At 44.9% G+C, this 18,193-nt stretch overlaps 3 protein-coding genes across 3 annotated transcripts; 1 reads left to right on the top strand and 2 right to left on the bottom strand.

Moving 5' to 3' along the window:
- Positions 1-133: 133 nt before the first annotated feature.
- foxred2 (FAD-dependent oxidoreductase domain containing 2) lies at positions 134-8,721 on the bottom strand. The gene is made up of 10 exons (XM_037089961.1): positions 8,555-8,721; positions 6,675-6,901; positions 6,266-6,571; positions 5,931-6,182; positions 4,848-5,159; positions 4,552-4,718; positions 4,207-4,372; positions 3,295-3,521; positions 3,038-3,208; positions 134-960 (listed from the first exon to the last, which is right to left on the bottom strand). Exons 2-10 carry the CDS (start codon positions 6,896-6,898, stop codon positions 728-730), a joined length of 2,058 nt encoding a protein of 685 aa, XP_036945856.1. The 5' UTR covers positions 6,899-6,901; positions 8,555-8,721; the 3' UTR covers positions 134-727.
- A 1,960-nt stretch (positions 8,722-10,681) lies between these two features.
- hmox1a (heme oxygenase 1a) lies at positions 10,682-12,569 on the top strand. The gene is made up of 6 exons (XM_037089968.1): positions 10,682-10,787; positions 10,869-10,922; positions 11,020-11,131; positions 11,228-11,443; positions 11,543-11,815; positions 12,246-12,569. Exons 2-6 carry the CDS (start codon positions 10,882-10,884, stop codon positions 12,402-12,404), a joined length of 801 nt encoding a protein of 266 aa, XP_036945863.1. The 5' UTR covers positions 10,682-10,787; positions 10,869-10,881; the 3' UTR covers positions 12,405-12,569.
- A 55-nt stretch (positions 12,570-12,624) lies between these two features.
- Positions 12,625-18,171, bottom strand: mcm5 (minichromosome maintenance complex component 5). Its single transcript, XM_037089960.1, has 16 exons — positions 17,849-18,171; positions 16,729-16,855; positions 16,518-16,646; positions 16,253-16,425; positions 16,002-16,157; positions 15,724-15,893; positions 15,459-15,630; positions 15,256-15,367; positions 15,019-15,162; positions 14,866-14,931; positions 14,602-14,778; positions 14,400-14,512; positions 14,180-14,308; positions 13,943-14,085; positions 13,297-13,424; positions 12,625-13,007 (listed from the first exon to the last, which is right to left on the bottom strand). The coding sequence occupies exons 1-16, from the start codon at positions 18,019-18,021 to the stop codon at positions 12,906-12,908; spliced, it is 2,214 nt and encodes a 737-aa protein (XP_036945855.1). The 5' UTR covers positions 18,022-18,171; the 3' UTR covers positions 12,625-12,905.
- Positions 18,172-18,193: the final 22 nt, after the last annotated feature.

The raw sequence follows: 18,193 nt of genomic DNA on the forward strand, positions 1-18,193 counted from the left end.
AGATACTGTGTTGTTCATTAGTTACCGTCCAATAGGATCTACGCAAACGTGTAGCCAATCAAACAGCCCCAATTGTTAGATTGCACTACGCATGCGTATATCAGATGAGAACGAAAGAAAGACTTCATCTATCTTTTTTTTATGTAATGTATGTTTATTTCGGTAACATCGTGTAAAATGTGTAATGCATAATCATTCAGTAACCCTCCACCAATATAGCCTTATTTAATATAGATTTCCATGATATGAAAATTGTATATAATAATATATATAAATATTTTGTGAGGAAACAAGAAGGAAGCTTTTAAATGACAAGGTACCTCTCCAGGGATAAACAGTAGTTACCATGATAATGAAATATGTGGGTCCAGAATAGGAAATATGCATATTTACTCACTTTCCTCTAATGTATGCCTTGTTTTTTTATGCATTACTGGATAATCTTACCTTATTTTACCCTCAAAAAATTAAAATAAAGGGAGGGAAATCTCTCTTTGGCTAAAATAGTAAAGTGTTCGATATTTTCATCAAGTGACGAGGTGATTGCAAGAATAAATGCTCAATTCAAAGGAGTCAGAAGCCTAACAGGTCAGGGATCCACTGATCTGCAGGGTGGCATACCAAACATATTTGGGCTTGAAGAGGCATTTATAATGGGTGCAGGAGGTAGCAAGTCTGAGGGACTTAAACAGCATCATAGGCATTGCTTTAACACACTCAAAAACAATCAGAAGTCAATTTTCAGTCCTGAAGACACAGAGGCTCCAGCTTGTGCCAGGTAGTTGGGAAAAGTGGGGTCGGCCCCGGATTTTCCTGCATCTTGCTCAGTGGGCGTCAGTCCAGCATCGAGAACGTGCTGCCGCAGCTGACCGTTGTGGGAGAGGCCCTGCTGCTTCAAGTATCCTTGCTGACAAAACAGCGGCGGCGTGCGATGGGTGAGGGATGCACGGAAACATGATTCTAAAAGACACGAGAGAACACAGCAATGAATCAGACTACCACGGTCAGCGATGTCCTCGTCAGTCGCCTGCCCGGAGATTCAGAGTCGGGGTAAAACTGATAGAAATCTGCAACTGAATCCTAATCGTGCTTATTTGAATACAGTGGCAGACAGAAAAGAAGATGTAGTTATCATGTTATAGAAGGGATTTCATGACTGTGTGGGTCAATGTACAGAAAAGTTACCCGGTTTATTAAATGTGGGCACTTCATCTCCTCTCATCTTCAGCTTTAACTGATACGAGCTCGTCAACAAGGATGTTGGAGTCATGACTAATGTGGCCTATTATATCTTGTATTTCCTGGTTCACTTTGTTGTTTGGCAGCATTTTTCTTTTGGCCTGACCTTTTCACAGCACCGTGGGAACATACACACTGCCAGTGTACAGTCGGCACGTTTGTTCGGACCAGAATGAGATTCGACACCTTTTTTACCATATATGATTATTAATATGCTATTTAAAATATAATATCAGTGAAAAACATACAGTCACAGAGCTCCACAGAGGCACCAGCAGCCACTCAGCCACAACAAGAGAGCTATATCAAGCTACCTGAAGAGATAGTCACCATAAGTCCCATCTAAAAGTCAATGTAAATATATTTTTTCTGATTGAAAAACATCAAATGAATTGAACAGATGTCCTGGTAATTCCAAACTTGCCTGTCTCATGGGGCAGAAGCTAAATCTCATCATTAACATGGCAGAGGAACAGTAACTGCCGACTTAGCTTTTGACTCTATATTTGAATCCATGTTATTTGGTGCATTTAGTTTTATTAAAAGATGAGATGGCAAGCAACAAAGTACACATACTTCAGGTATCTGTATCTTTCTTGAGTATTTCTTTTTCTGACAACTCTTTACTTTTAGTCCCTGCACTTTAACATACATACCTGTACGTTCTACTCCTGATCTAACATCAAGATGGCGCCGCGGACGGCTGCCTCGGTGTGTGTTGGTGCGCATTTTGCTGATCCCTCCCATCCCGGTCACAAACTCTTTGAGACACTCCCCTCTGGCAGGAGGCTGCGGTCCATCAGGACCAAAACCTCACGCCACAAGAACAGTTTCTTCCCGTCTGCTGTCAGCCTTATCAACAAGGCCTGAATCCCCCCTGACACTCCTCACACTCCACCTCTACCTCTGACTCTACTGTCACACTGACAGCACCATAACTTTATGCGTTACATTAACGCTCAGCTTGAACTTCCTATCCATTTGCGCATTTTCATTTGCACATCATTTCTTGTAATTGTTCACTGCCAGCTGGTCTGCTCCTTTTATCCTTTTACCCAAAAAACAGATTGTGTGTATATATATATTTATATTGTATAGTTATATTTTCTACTTTTTAAAATAGTTTATATTGTTAATTTGTTATATTTTCTATTCTTTAAATAGTTTATATTGTTAATTTGTTATATTTTCACTTAATAGTTATTTGATGCATGCACCAACATCTCCACAACAAGTTCCTCGTATGTGTAAAATCGTACTTGGCAATAAAGCTTTTTCTGATTCTGATTCTGATTCTGACATTTTCAAAACAGGCCCTTGCTATTTTAGATTTAATTCATTTGAGGGTAATTATTGCTGATTTTTATTTTCCCACCCCTGCAAACCTGCTTGTCCACATCCCAAGACTGATTTTTTTTTAAACCTATCAGTGCATATCACGCACGGCAGACACAGCAAGAGGAAACAATGCCTTTTAAGCAGAGGTGAAGTAATGCTTATTGTAAAGGCATAACAACTTCTCTCTGTTATACGGTTTGGAGGCCAGTTTGAAAACATCTACCTCTGTATTATTTCTGTAGTTACTCTTACCTGCCTTTGTACGGAGGCTGTAAATGACTAATACATGTGTTGTACCTGGTTGGGTTGGACAACCTTCACCGTTTTAATAATGAAATACAAACTTAATACATATAAAAATAAATAAATGTGGAAACTGTTATGTGAACGTGTATTCTGTAACATTTTATTCTCCTCACTTTAGAGCTAGAAACAGATCAGGAACAAGATGCAACTTTACCTGCATAGAAGGCCCTGAGGTCAGTCTGCACACAGTGCTCCAGGAAGCGCCGCAGCGGCTGGATGTGGGAGATTGGACCTTCCCATTCCGTGAGGAAGTCCTCAACCATGTGATGAATTGCCTTGGGCCTCGGTAAAGGCCAGCCGTGGGGACGCAGCTTCATTTCTTCCTCTGGAAAAAAAGTTCATTTTGTAAAACAGCAGCAATTTTATTCATAAGAAGTAAATTTACTTAACAACTGCAGCATTTCTACTCACCTGTAGGAAGTTTGTCATAGTAGTATAAAACAGGGTGCAGAAAGTTAGACTTCCAAGCTTTGGTCCAGTCTGTTTGAGCCCTGCCCCGACCCAGATAGTCTATCTTGTTCTTCCCATACTGCATGACCAGGACAATCAGTCCATGGCTGGAGATCTCATGGCCCGAGAGAGAGGAGAACTGAGGCAAAGCCTGGATTGGAAACTCTTCCATATATTCACAGTGGGAGCTTCGAGTCAATGAGAGAAGATAGGACCAACATATGATGAGCATATCGGGATTAATGGGTTCTCTTGTTACTGTGTAAAAAGTCAGTAATTCAATCATTTAATGCATCATAATTAATGCCTGTGAAGGACAGCATTCTATGTATTGACTATACACAGGCAGTGATAAGTACTTCACAGAATGAATTAATAACCTAATATTGCAGTTCAAACAATTCTTATTTTGAGATGTCCCTCATACACACATCATTACGCTAAAGTAGGTCAAATAAATGTCCTGACAGAGAAACACTTGATAGGTGATTCTGGAGAATGATGCTTTTATAAAGCAGATGTATTCTGTCAAGACTTCTCACTGAGGATTTAGCTCCCTTGGCATCTGTACACTGCCCTTTCACATTAATTAAAAGGAGCCAGTTAAGTTGGTTTTAGTGTGTAATGCCTCCTGGCCAGTGGCCACATCCATTCAAAGGTGTTTTGGACAAAACCAGCAGAGAGGGAGTCCCTGGGCAGCACCGGGGCATTTAGGAGCAACTACATCTCACCAGGAGCAGTCAAAACAAACTGCTGGGCCACAGCACTTCACCAGGACATGTAACTTTAAAGGGACAGTGGGTAGATCTCATCAACAAATGAGCACAGTTGGAAAAAGTTCTGACTCATGATGACAAAATAACATCTACTTACCCTCGAAGAAGTATCACATCCCCCAGCACCTCGAACATTTGGTACGGCCCAGAGGCCTCGCCGACCCGCTTTAGAATCCAGGACTGAAGCTGCGTTGTCAACAGTTTAGTCGATGGCCACCAGTTGCTATGGTAACGCTGTTCAAGTACATGATGTACAGCTCTAGCTGTGGCAGAAAAATACGAACAGGTTATTTAAATATCACCTCGAATACATCTCAAATTGACACAAAGGGACTGCACGACTGTCAAACTACAATAATCTGCATTCCTACTGCCACTGCTACTGTGGTCCACATATTTGTGTTTTCAACTGCATGCTCTGCATTTGTAATTAGACCATCACCTGTGTAACGGAACCCATGGACGAAGCCGCCAGCAGATGAGCGGTAGTCTCTGGAGTGAGCAGCAGTTCCCAGCACAAACAAGCCAGGGGTGTCCTTTCCTTCATACCAGGCTGTCACCCCCGGCAACCTCCCTTTGGCATTTTCACTGTTCGGGGGACAGCTAGAGCTAGGGAGATTCGATTTTCAAGAAACATGAACATTAATGGTATTAGATACAAGAGGATTCAGTGGATAGAACATCATTTGTCATTAACACGCAGATTTTGAGGCGATGCAGTAAGTCAAAATGTATTACCTGTCAAATATGCTGAAGTTGAATCTGAATCCAAGGCATCGAATCACGCGGTCGTAAGGCTTTCGCATGGAGAAGTTGTCGATGTGGTACCCTGGCAGTTCTTCTCCTGTCACGTCAGAGCTGTTCTTCTCTTCCTGTGTGTACTTGTTTAAAGTCACATACAGCTGCCCCTTCCTCTCCGTCTTCCTTCCACCTGATCTCCTCACGCCGTTCTCCTTTCGTTGAGCGATAACTATTTTCTCCAGCCGTGCCTCCACCAACCCGTCGAGGGACTTGAGCTGATATGTGTCTATGAGCTCATTATTAACAGCTCTGAAATACAAAAAAAAACGTATGTTTAGTTAGGTGTACAGTGCTGATTACTTTGATACAGAACAGCTGGTGAGATTGACTTATGCCAGTAATCACTGCGGAACATTAATGTCTGATTACGGGGTCACTGTACCCACTAGGTGCTTCTGCAGTTTCCAGGGAGAGCTTGGAAATGTGGAGAAACTCGACTGATTTGGAAAAATACAAGCCAAGCTCTAATAATTTAACACCACATGTTCAAACTGTGGTATTAAGTGTCAAAGTAGCTTACTAGCTAGCAAGCGAGGAGAAAAGTTTTAACAGTAAGTTAAAATTGATGGATAAAAAGTTGAAATAGTTAGCTGAAGTAGCCTAATTAATAAATGTTTGAAACAGTTAGCTTAAAGTAGCCTAATCAATAAATGTTTGAAACAGTTAGCTTAAAGTAGCCTAATCAATAAATGGTAGAAACAGTTAGCTTAAAGTAAACAAATAAATAAGTGGTTAAAACAGTTAGCTTACAGTGCCTAATTAATAAATGGTTTAAGCGGTTGGTGAAACTTAATGAATACATGGTAGAAACAGTTAGCTAAACATAGCCTTATGAAAAAATAGTTGGAATAGTTTAGTTTAAATAAGTGCATCAGGAGCATGACTGATGGTGTTACTGGTTACTGGAATTAATCTAACAGCGCTGTCACAGCTACATCTAAAGAAAAACAATCCAGGTTGGGAGCCACTGAAAGAGGCCTACAGCAGAATCACAGACTGACAAGAAAAGGAAAGCACTACCTGAGGTCTCCAACGTAATGCGTTTGCCACGCCAGTCGAACGGGGCTGGAGCTGAGCATGTGCACCCGACTCGCTCTTCCCATGATGCTCTGGGCTGTTTCAAAAGCCGAGTTCCCCTTGCCCAGAATGAGTACGGCCTGGTTCCTGTAGTCCTCGGGATTAGTGGAGATGGACTCGTAGCCCTCAACCAGGTCAGAACCGACGAACTCTACCTTCTGAGGGACCCACAACCCCGTGGCTACCAGGAGGACGCTGAGGGCGAGAGAAACGGGTACAACGTGATGCATCCACAACCCAGACAAACGTGAAATGCTCACCCCTGGCTCTGAAAATACCTGCATGTGTAGTCCGATGCGTGCTGATCAGTCAGGATGTAGCTCCTGCCAGCGGCTGACGGCACAGCCCTGATCCTCCCGATGTCCACGCCGTACTGGACCTTCAGCCCGAGCTCCTTCACATACATGGACAGATAGAGCGGGAAGGCATCAGCTGGAGGGTAAAACTCACCGCTCACTCTCTGGAACAGGAGGTCAGGTTTGTCGCTCAGCAGTGAGTTCCAGTCATGGCGCAGGTTGAACTCTCGGTTCTGCCTCCCCGTGTGGATCTTATTAATGCTGATGAGCTTTCTGTGCCTGGGATACCTGATCACACCAACAAACAGAGCAGAGGAAGCATGTGTCACGGGTCAATCGGGAGGAAAGGCAAGTGCAATTTTTCTCGAGATGCTTTGAGAATGTCTCCTACTTGTTAAAGAAGCTGCCCGGCCCTGAGTTCCTCTCCAGGATGATGTAGTCTCTTTTAGCCTTGGAGAGGAAATACCCCATCTGCAGCCCCGCAGGCCCGGCTCCAAGAACACAGTAATCATAGCGGCGGGTGCCATTGTGGTGGAGATGGTGGTGGTTTTCAAAGGAGCATTCAACACAGCCAATCAGGATGAGGAGGATTAAACAAGGAGAGCTCGAATCCATAACCTGTTAAGAGACAAGAGCCAGTAAGATAAAGGTGTGTCAGTAATAATCAGGAGAAAATATATACATAATTAAAATCCACATTACATTTAGAATATTGTAGTACTATAAAAACCTTGACTGCTTTTAACATTCTGCTGCTAAGACATACAATTTGGGGATATAAGGCAAAATGACCAAACATATATATTACATATTATTATATAATAAATCATATTATGTTGAATTCATGTTTTCTTGGTGCATTTGTTTTGATTCCTTGTGCTTTTTAATGTTTTATATTATATGCGATGTCATTTTTACTTGAAGAACAGCTTCTACCTCAGGAGTGGCTGAGGGGGCGCCCAAATAAAAAAAACAAGACAGAAATATATCCAATAGTTTGAACACACACTTCTTTAACATGTGCATATAAATATCATGGTTGGGAATGCCAATAGCTGCTGCAAATGTACACCAATATGTTATTATATATTCCACCAAACTGCAGATAAGTGAAGCGACAAATACCTCTCACTATGACACAGTCCAGTTCAACACCACTGCACCATGTTGTTGAATTAGTAGCTTTCTTATACCCGTTAATATCATGGTCAGAGCAGCATGTGTGGCTGGTATGGGTACAGTAAGGTGTCCATCCATGCATGCAGTACAGTATAAACAGACCTGTGTATAGACTTATGTTACTCTATCTATTACATCACTTATTCAGTATTCAGTCCAGCATTCTCTGCACCACTGTTCACTGTTCCACTTTTAGTAGTTATTCATAAACACTGACTCATTTAACTGTAACATTATTTATTACACTATATATATATATATATATATATATATATATATATATATATATATATATATATATATATATATATATAGACACACACATACAAACACACATTTCCAGTAGAATGTACATTTCTTATATTTGTATTATTCTTGCTTAAGTATAGTTTTTAGTTTCTCAGACTTTAGAATGGGGGCAACTGTAACACAGGCGATTTCAATAAAGTATTTCCGATTCTGAGTTCCTTCACACTCAGTGTGCTCACATCATAGTTACATGTTTGTGTTGAGCTGTCTCTGTTCACTTTAAATCTTGTTGCCAATCTGTACTTTAATTTATAATTGTATATTTTTTCTCTTTTTTAAAACATTGAGAGCAACTTCTTGGAAACATTCTGGTTAGAATATGTCAACATTTACTCATCCAGTTGTGTTTTCTGGTTCATAAACTGTCTGATCATTCTGTTACAACACAGGTTTTTTTTCTCTCTCCTCACTTTACTTCTGCCTGTCTGGGCATCTGGGCCATTAGGCAACTGGCAGCACATTGTCTAGCTGCTGTGCTCGGCGCTCTGCTTGCAGACAGACTCCATGTTATAAATCCATCCCGAGTGATTCACTAAAAGGTGACTAACAAACAGCTAACTCGTCCACTGGTAGTTCACCGATGTGAAATGTGAGTAAAGTCAGCGGGCTGAGCTCCGGACGGTAACCCCCCTCCACCTCCCCCCTCCTCCTTCACCTCCCCGGCGCTCCGCGAACTCTTCGGCCGACGTTGGAACGCCGTGCCGGGGATGCGGCGGCTGCCATCGCCCGCCGAAACCAGATGTGACACAACGGGACACAACAACATGGAGGTTACCACGGTACCTTTGTTTCCTTTTTACATCAGTCGATCCCTGGCGAGCAACATCTGGGGCTCGGCACGCAGCAGACCTGTGGAGACTCCTACATGTTTACTGCTCGGCATGTTCCAGGCTCGTCGTAGCGTGTGTGTGTGTGTGTGTGAGTGTGCGTCTGTGTGCGATCCCCTTGGAAAATCCACAAGCTCAACCCCCTCCCCTCCCCGGGAACAAAAACCCAATGGAGGGCTGCTTGCATAAGGGGGCGTGGCTAGAGAACATCATAGAATACAGTAGGCTAGAAGGGGTTATTAAAAAGTAATGATTTAATAATAATAAAAAGAAAAGGTGGACAATAATCACAATAACTTGGTCATCAGTAAGCACAGTATAGTTGTTGTGATTATTGTGCACCATTTCTTTTTTCATTTTTTTTTTTCAACTTAAAGGGTAACTCCACCAATTTTACACATTAAATGTATTAAAAGGTTTGGGGGAGTACTGCTGCATATGTGTAAAAAAAAGTCATAGAAATCCTTTAGAGGCTGAATGTAATCTGAGAAATTGCCTCCAGTGATGTCACTCTGTGATTAAGCTACCATCCTCAGCTTTAGTGGCTTTAAAGGTAACATCCGCTTCTTTCAGCCGGTTGGTAGTTTCTGTTAGCGGACTCTGTTCCTAAACTAAAGTTAGCCACTGTTGGTGCAGCGACGACACTGGAAGAGTATTAGTATTAATATGGAGTATTATCAGGAGGGAGTTTTTTGTTGTTGTTGTTTTCATCGTGCGCTTCAGGAAAAAAGTCTAAATGTCAAGAATAAATCCGACATGTCAAGATTACAGTCGACCTTTTGAGACTGCATCAAACAACGTGCATGACGGCCTCAACAAAACGCCTTGTGCAGATGAAGTGGTGAAACTGTGCTTCAGAGTTTAGTTTCAGTAACAAAGACATTATTTCTCTTTTAGCTCGTTAACACAGTGTAGTTGTCAGTATTAGGTCTTTGGAGAGACTGTGTCGAAAACTCTATCTAGAAGGAAAAACCACACGACCATGGCAGAGGTGTGCCGCATCTGTGCCAGCTGGAATTGAGAGGATGTAGTAACGAATCAGACCAGATGCTCCGGCAGCTCACACAGCTGTCAGTTGCTCTCCTGACTGGGTTTGAGGGACCAGGAGAGTTGACTTTATTCTCGGCATTTCGACTTTTTTCTGAAAGTGCATAACGAAAAAAAAAAATGTCCTCCACTCATGTTGTTCTCTCAGCCCTGGCCCTGATTCTGTTCCGCAGCAGAGAGATGTACTGAGTCGAGGCACTCAAAAACATGCAGAGTCACATCCTTTTTGGGCGGTCGCATGAAAATCTGAGTCACTCCAAAAGTTGTTGCACAGAGCTCCTTTAAACTGAAACGTGTGCTTCCCTCAGCACGTCCACCTCTACTCCCACTTCAGCTTCTTTTAGTATTCATAACTCACCACAGCTGTTTCTGTATTCAAACAATTTTCACTGTCTCAGCTGCAAGTTTTCAGCTGCAAGCACACATGCACATTTTCAAGATATGACTTTTTTTTAGTATTAATATTTAAATTGTCATGAAACAGTCCTTTCCACAGTCACCACATGTTACTATGCATGTTAGTGTTACTCACTGTTATTTTAGGTTAGTCATATTACAATCTTACAGTCTAAATAAACATTTATTTTCTATTCATATAATCCAGCATTGTATCTTCATTACATACTAAGTAAGTGTCTAATTTAGCTACTCCATGCTCGTCTATGTACTCCACTTGGGATCAGACTGCGTCATATGTAACTAACTCATATGATCTGAGTTTGAGTGACAGCTAAACAAACAAAACAAAACAAAAAAACGTGGTTGAAAAGTGGAGGAAAGTATGAAATGAATCTAGTAGCTCAAAGTTGAACTTGACCACAGTACTCGAGTAGACGCACTGCGTTACATTTCACCGTTGAGCAGTCTTTTATCAGAATGAGTACAAATCCTGGCTCCAACAGAGCTGTTTATTTCTGCCCTGTCATGTTTTCAGATTTGTCGACTGCAGTCACTCATGTGCTCTGTCATGCTAAGCCTCAGTGCTCTGAGTGATGTGACTCAGCAGTCACACTTCCCCTTTGGGCACATCCAGCCTGTATAAAAGAGTCAGGACGGAGCTGAGAGGCCACAGCAGAGCCTTAACTCAGCCGAGTGACGACCGCCAGAGGACCGATCAGCATAAAGACTGCAGTTCATCACAGGTATGTTATGTATATTCATATTCTATACACATTCTTATTCACATTAAAACTGTTTAATTAAACCAAGTCGATTCATTGCAGTCAGGTGGAGACCATGAAGAGTGCCAGGAAGAATGACACAGGAGACGTTGGCAGGTACTGACTGATTCTTTCAAAGACTTTTCAAAGAACTGCATGTTTTGTGCTTTAAAAGTTTCTTCTGATTCATTCTGTCCTTATTTTTTGCCGCCAGTGATCTATCAGAGCAGATCAAAGCAGCCACGAAGGACAACCACGTCCGAGCTGAGAACACACAGCTGATGCTGAGCTACCAGAAGGGCCAGATCACTCTGCCACAGTACAAGGTGAACTCCACACACCAACGCCCTCCAGTCAGCACATTTATGGGCTCTATGTATGTTGTCCTGAATAGTGTTTAATTACGTTTATGCTTTCCTCAGGTCCTGTTGTGCTCCCTCTATGAGATCTACAAGGTGCTGGAGGAGGAGCTGGACAGGAATTCCTCCCATCCAGCCGTTGCACCAATATACTTCCCTCAGGAACTCGCCCGCCTGGAGTCCCTGGAGAGAGACCTGGAGCATTTCTTTGGTTCAGACTGGAGGAAGAGGGTGATCGTCCCTGCAGCCACACACAGATATGAACAGAGACTACGCAAGGTGAGCAAAGAGGAAGTCATGATATTAAAAGTCACTTTCTGCGTTGGCTCTGTGGGAAATTACAGTGTTTCAAAAAAAAAAAACTCCAAAATATTTCAGATTGGCAGAGAGAGCCCGGAGCTGCTGGTGGCCCACGCCTACACCCGTTATCTGGGCGATCTATCCGGAGGTCAGGTGCTGGGGAAGATTACCCAGAAATCTCTGGGGCTGAGCAGCAAAGAGGGGCTTTCCTTTTTCTCCTTCCCCGGCGTGAGCAGCCCCAACCGCTTCAAGCAGCTGTACCGGAGCAGGATGAACAGCATCGAGCTGACGGAGGAGCAGAGGAAGGCGGCGCTGCAGGAGGCCGTGGACGCCTTCGAGCTCAACATCCAGGTGAGAGTGGAGGGGGTCGACGGGCTGATTTAAAGGGGCACTCTGTGGTTTTGGAGAAGAAATAAAAACTCAAATTTTTTGTTTCCCATAACTGAATAAAGAAGCTGTTCTCGGAAGAAAATAAGATCCCAGAACACCGTCTGAAGCTAAAAAAGTGGCAGGGTCCGCCACATATAAACAAAGTAAAACCATATGAAATCATGTTGTGCTTCATGGAAACAAAGAGGGTTGGTTTATTTGGCCTTTCTGATTGATTAAAATGTATCTAAAACAGTGTAGTGCACCTTTACTGTGTCGTCAAGTGACCAATAATGCCATCAAGAGTTTCTAGAAAGAAAAGAAAAACCCACACTGAAACTGACAGAAAGAGGAAGTGAACGTTTCTAATACATGCAGTGTAAGCAACTCCTCCTTCTGCCTCTTCCTGCAGGTTTTTGATGACTTGCAGAAAATGTTGAGCATCACAGCACAGCCGGCCGACCAGTCGGAGAGCAAAACGTCCGTGTTCCCGTCCTTGCCCATCATGCATTTCACCGTGGGACTGTGCGTCGCCCTGACCACCCTTGGCGTGGGGATGTACGCCCTGTAGGATTTTATCACCGGCACCTGCAATCGATCCGCACTAGCAGCACTTTACTGATCGCCTGACGCAACAGATGAAATCAAGACTAAATGTTTGATCACAGCTGACACAGTGATTCTCTTGACTTGTTGTAATTTGTATGAACTTCATTAAACGACGCTACACTGTGAACACAACGTCTCCTTAACTCGTCCTTGTGTCGCACATGAAAACCTGTAAGACCGAAGAGGATTTCAAATACTTTAATTCTTTACACATCATGTGGACAAGTGATAACATCTTTGTGTAACAGAGACACCCTAAACAGTTTTTTTTTTCTAAATCATTTTTTGTATAAATTCTGATGCATTAATCAGCTCTAAATCCAGATCCTGTAGCAATCAAACAGTTTTCACCAGGACTTGGATCAGAAATGATTCCATCGGCTGTCACAGAGCGCCACAAAAAGGAGCAGACCAAAAACTATTTACAATGACAATATGTATACATGCTGGAGCGCCGTGGGCTCTACTTGACTCTGTAGAGCACTTTCCTCTGCATGCGGTGCTGCAGCTCGCCCCGCCTCAGCATCAGGTGGAGGACTTTGTAGATGGCGTGCTCCGGATATTTCTGCAACAGGAGGAACAAACCGGAGAGATTACTTATAGAAGTAGATAGAAAACTGTCTTTTTTTAATGATACTGGCTCACCTTAAGGGTGATAGTCACACAAGCCATGATGCCAATGTAAATATTGCTTTACAAGTTTTTCTGTGTTATGTGAGCGGTAAAGACCCCGTTTTTCCCTTGTGACTCAATGGACACACATGCCACTAAATATACTACATAAAATGAATGATGGCTTTAAACCTGTGTATGGGGGAGCATGTAACCCTCTACTCTGATTTGGTCACACTGACCTGTTTGGTGAAGTCTCCGACGATGCTGTGCTCGGACACCTGGGAGCCGATGGCGAAGCGTCTCTTCATCTGCTTCTCAATGCGCGAGATCATTTCCTGGTCCTCCGCAGAAGTGAAGCCCTCCACTCCTATAAAAAACACAGTGTAGTCGGAGAAAAGTTTAAAAACAACATTGATTATTGTCCAGTCAAAAAGCGTGCTGAACCGAGAGTATACATTCAGGGTGGACAGGAACCTTTATTTTTACCTTATAGTCAACAGTTTCAGCCGTTTATACAGTTCTAACCATTTATCCATTATCTTAAATTAGCCATGTGGGTGCTGATGTGTAACCCACAGACCACCATTTTAGCCATTTATTCATTACAGTACTATTAGCCATCATTTATTGTCTTTTTTTTGTGTTGACCATCTCCCTTGCACCTACAGAAGCACCCTTTGGTGTCTATGTATCGCTGGTTGGGAGACACTGACGTTGACGACCTGTAGATTTTAAAAACCACGGCAACAGCAGTGATTCTTACTTTGAGCCAGCACGCTGCAGACACTCATCTACGTAGTTTCACTTGCCAACGGACTAAAATCAAACTACCCGAGATGCTAGTGTGTTCAAGAACCGTCGCAATCTCTGCACGCCAACACACACCTGAGAGGCTGCCGGACAGAGCGGCGTCCAGTGTGGAGACCTGGAAGAGTCTGAGGGCCTCGTCCACCTCCTCCTCTCCGGCCACGGCCTGCAGCTTCATCTTGGCCAGCGACTCCGCGATACGCACGATGGCCTCCAGCTGCCTGATGGAGCAGAGAGAGCACTGATTAGCTTGGGCACCAAAAACTGGTATTAGAGCTAAATGTGTATATGTCAGAGACGGCTTATAAAATGTACCTGACGGTGATGGGGATGGAGGGCCTCTTGTCCGTCTCCCTTTCGTGCTCCTTTGCTCCGCTCCTCATCACCACGTATCTGTTCTTCAGCTTCTCCGCAGCGGCAGCAGACAGCCGAGGGCCACACTTACTGCGAACATTCAGGCAAAGTCACGCTAATGAGCACACAAGAGTAAGTGAACGAGAGAAAGGAAAGAGTCTCGTTTCTGCCGCAAACTCACGCTCTGGCGTAGGCGATGTATTTCTTGAAGGTGGCCAGCGGAATCTCGCCCTCGACGCCCTCCGTCTGCGTCTGAGCGCTCAGGTGAACGTTCATCACGTGGCGAGCCAGGGTCTGCAAACACCAGAATATTCATTATCATCCAGTTTTTCCACTCACTGTCAATGATTTAAAGTCAGCCAGTCAGTCACGCTCCTCCTTACCATGTCCCTCTGCTGGTCGTGTTGGTCTTTAATGATGAAGATCATATCAAAACGGGACAAAATGGTGGGCATGAAGTCGATGTTGTCCTCCCCCTTTGTGTCGTCCCAGCGGCCAAACACGGAGTTAGCTGCAGCCAGCACTGAGCAGCGGGAGTTCAGGGTGGTGGTGATGCCGGCCTGCAGGGGGAGTCAAGATGTCAGTTTCTGCTCTGTCGGCTGCGTTAGCGCAGTGACAGAATCGGGTTTTACAGATGTGGCTGATACCTTGGCGATGGAGATGGTCTGCTGCTCCATGGCTTCGTGGATGGCCACTCTGTCGTCCTCTCGCATCTGAACAACAAAAAGGCAGGTTTGTTTTTAACCCCGGGAGACAAATTCAGATGAACACGGGTCTCCCGCGACACAGAATTCTTGTACCTTGTCGAACTCGTCGATGCAGACGACTCCTCCGTCGGCCAGCACCATGGCTCCTCCCTCCATGATGAATCCACGGGTGGCGGGGTCCCTCAACACGGAGGCAGTCAGACCAGCTGCACTGCTGCCCTTACCTGAGGTGTAAACCTGACGGCACATAATGAAGGCTCAGTTAGAATGCTAGCATTAAAAAAGGGACTGCAGTAACACTTCCATCAACCAAGGAGAATAAGTATCTACCCCGATAGGCGAGCATCTCTCCACAAACTTGAGCAGCTGAGACTTGGCTGTGCCTGGATCTCCCAGCATGAGCAGGTTGATGTCCCCCCTGCGGGTGAGACCATCGGGCAGCCTGAAAAAGACAGGAAAAAAATAAGAGATGCTACACGTGTGAGGACAAGTAGCACACTCATCTGTGCTGTGATCAAATCTGACAGCCCCACCTCTTCCTCGAGCCTCCGAACAACAGACAGGTGATGGCCTTTTTCAGATCGTCGCTGCCGTAGATGGACGGAGCCAAGGAGCGCGCCAGAGAGGCGTAGACGTTAGGAGTGGCAGCCAGAGCTCTCAGCTCCTCCTCTTCCTGTGGAGACACTGAGCCAGTGGCACCACGACCTGGAAGGAGGAAAAAAAAAAACCCCCATCAAACCAAGTCCTGTAACTCTCCTTCTACACGCTGTGTGTTTTAATGAAGACGCTGATCTTTACCTGCCCCTTCTGTGTCCATCTGGATGCCGACCACCCGCAGGTAGGACGCACGAATGCCCACGCCGGCACTCTTCTCTCTCCCTTTGGCCTTCGCAGCAGCCACCTTCTTGATGGAGTAGATACCCATGATGGTCACTCTGTTGCCTGGGACCACACGGTCACACAGGTACCTGAGGGGAGGAGGAGGAGGTGAAGCTGATTAGAAACGTTTTTTTTTAATGAGCAGCGAGAAGAAAAAAATTGAATTTATTAGATCTCGCTGACAATGAGCTCCTCACCGGTCAGAGTAGAGCTGCAGGTGGCGCGGCATCTCTCCATGAGGCACGGCGTCTGGAGACTCCTGCAGCCGGAGCGTCTGGAAGTCGACGCAAGCGCAGCGGTCGGGGATGATGAAGTAAGGATCCACGGGACACTTCACCCTTCCGGGATTATCACTGAGGGGAGAGAAAAGTTGTTGGATGCGATAGAAAAAACAAAACTAAACAGCGTGACCCAGTCAGACCTGCCGAGTTACAGATGTCGCACTCACTTGTTGCACTTGCGCGGCAGAGCGTAGCCCTGCAGGCCGGGAGGCAGCTGGATGTTGTTGATGACGCCGCGGCAGCCGCGACACTGCAGACACACCTTGGTGGCCTTCGCCTTCACAGCCGTGGCCGAGATGATGATGCCGTGCACCTTCACCAGGCGAGACACCTGCTCGGACTGCGGAGGGGGAGGGAACGCCAAGATGAGATCAAATAGTCGACGACAACGAAGAGAGCGCGACACAGAATAGAGGTGTGCACTGCAGGTACCTTGAGGCCGCGGATGGAGGTGTGATGTGCGTCGCTCTTCAGCATGACCTGGATATCCTGGACCGTCTCCTCCCCTACCGGTCGGGGACGGGTCACTTCATCGGCTACATCCTTAGCGGCTTCCTCCAGCTGCAAATGAGACCAAATTGTTACCGGGGGACCGAGCCAGCTGACAGCTTCAGATTCAGGTGAAGGTTAGTCTCAGACTCACCAGCGGCAGGTTCTCGGTGGGCAGCTTGTAGAGGCAGTCCGACAGATCCTCGTCAAAGCTGGCGAGGTCCTCCATCTCCACCTCCACCCAGTACTCCCCCAGGGTGTAGTGTCTCTTGAGCTCATCTCTAATTTAAAAGACAAACAGAGAGTAAATATATAAATGTGGCATTGCAGCACTATTGCTAGCACATCCACAAGACAAACAAGCAAGTGAGTTAACTGACCATGAAGCAAAGATTATGGAGAAATAGGGAGAAACACATCACACATACTGCTGACACTGTACTAGTTGGAGCATCAACAATTAGCCGTCAACCACTGAATTCATTACAATTTTTTGGAGAAAAACAGACTGCAGCTACTTAAATGTGAATATTTTCTGGGTTCTTTACTCCTCTGTGACTACAAAATGCATATCCTTGGACTTTGGACAAAACAGCACATGTGAGGACATCATCTGGGTCTTTTGGAAACACAGATCAACCAATTTTTTCTGACATTTTATAAACTAAACTTCTGCAGGTAAAATAACTTCGCTGCAGACCGAGTATTAGTTGATGACCATCTTAATGCCAGATCGGTGAGCTGCTGTCAGCTAAACAGGTACACTGGAGTGACTTCCTGTCTCACACTGACTGAAGACATGATGGTCACAATAGAAGTGTAGGAAACGGGGGTATTCTAGCTAGTGCAGGTCGAGTTCCAGATGCACTACATTTCCCATCATGCAACTCAACAGCCTTTAGACATTCAGACCCCCCTTGCTCCCAAATAATCCACAGTCCAAAATGTGTAACACAGTAAAACTGGTCATTGTGATGACCTTGATGACATCATCAGGGTCATTTTTTTCTAATTTGCTAAATCTCCCTTCAGATCCACATTATAAAAAGTTATTTCCACAGGCTGAGCAGTACAGCTAAAGATGAACAAACTTTATATGGAAAACTCTCTGAATGTCCCTTTGATATCAGCGTCTGTTCACGAGGCTCACCCACAAGCTCTCAGATTACAGGCACCCACTTCTTTTGTGTTTCTACATAGCTGATAAGCCTCAGCTCCTCCTCACCACAGTCACCTTCACACAGTCCTGCTCCGGTCGTGATCAACTCGCTCACCTGTATTTATAAGTGAACCCGGTCCGGTCGGTCCCCACTCTGAACTGGCGGAGGAACTCACGGAACCGCTTCTTGATGTGGGTCCTCTTCTGTCCGCCTTCATCCGCGCCGGGCCCCTCTCCTCCTCCGAAGCTGTCGCTGTAGTACACTCCCGGGTCGTCGAAGCCAGACATCCTGAAGCAGGCCGGAGGACAGAGAGTCTGGATAACTGCGGACTGGTTTTCTCTCTGGGTCAACAGGAAAACTCTCTGTGTGCACACACACGCAGCTGCTCCCGGTGACTGTTTCGCGGCAAAAACTCAACTCCTTCCTGTCCGTTTCCCGCGACTCGCTCCTCGCAGCGCC

This window comes from Acanthopagrus latus, chromosome 23 (assembly GCF_904848185.1).
Source record: "Acanthopagrus latus isolate v.2019 chromosome 23, fAcaLat1.1, whole genome shotgun sequence".
Lineage (NCBI taxonomy): Eukaryota > Metazoa > Chordata > Actinopteri > Spariformes > Sparidae > Acanthopagrus > Acanthopagrus latus.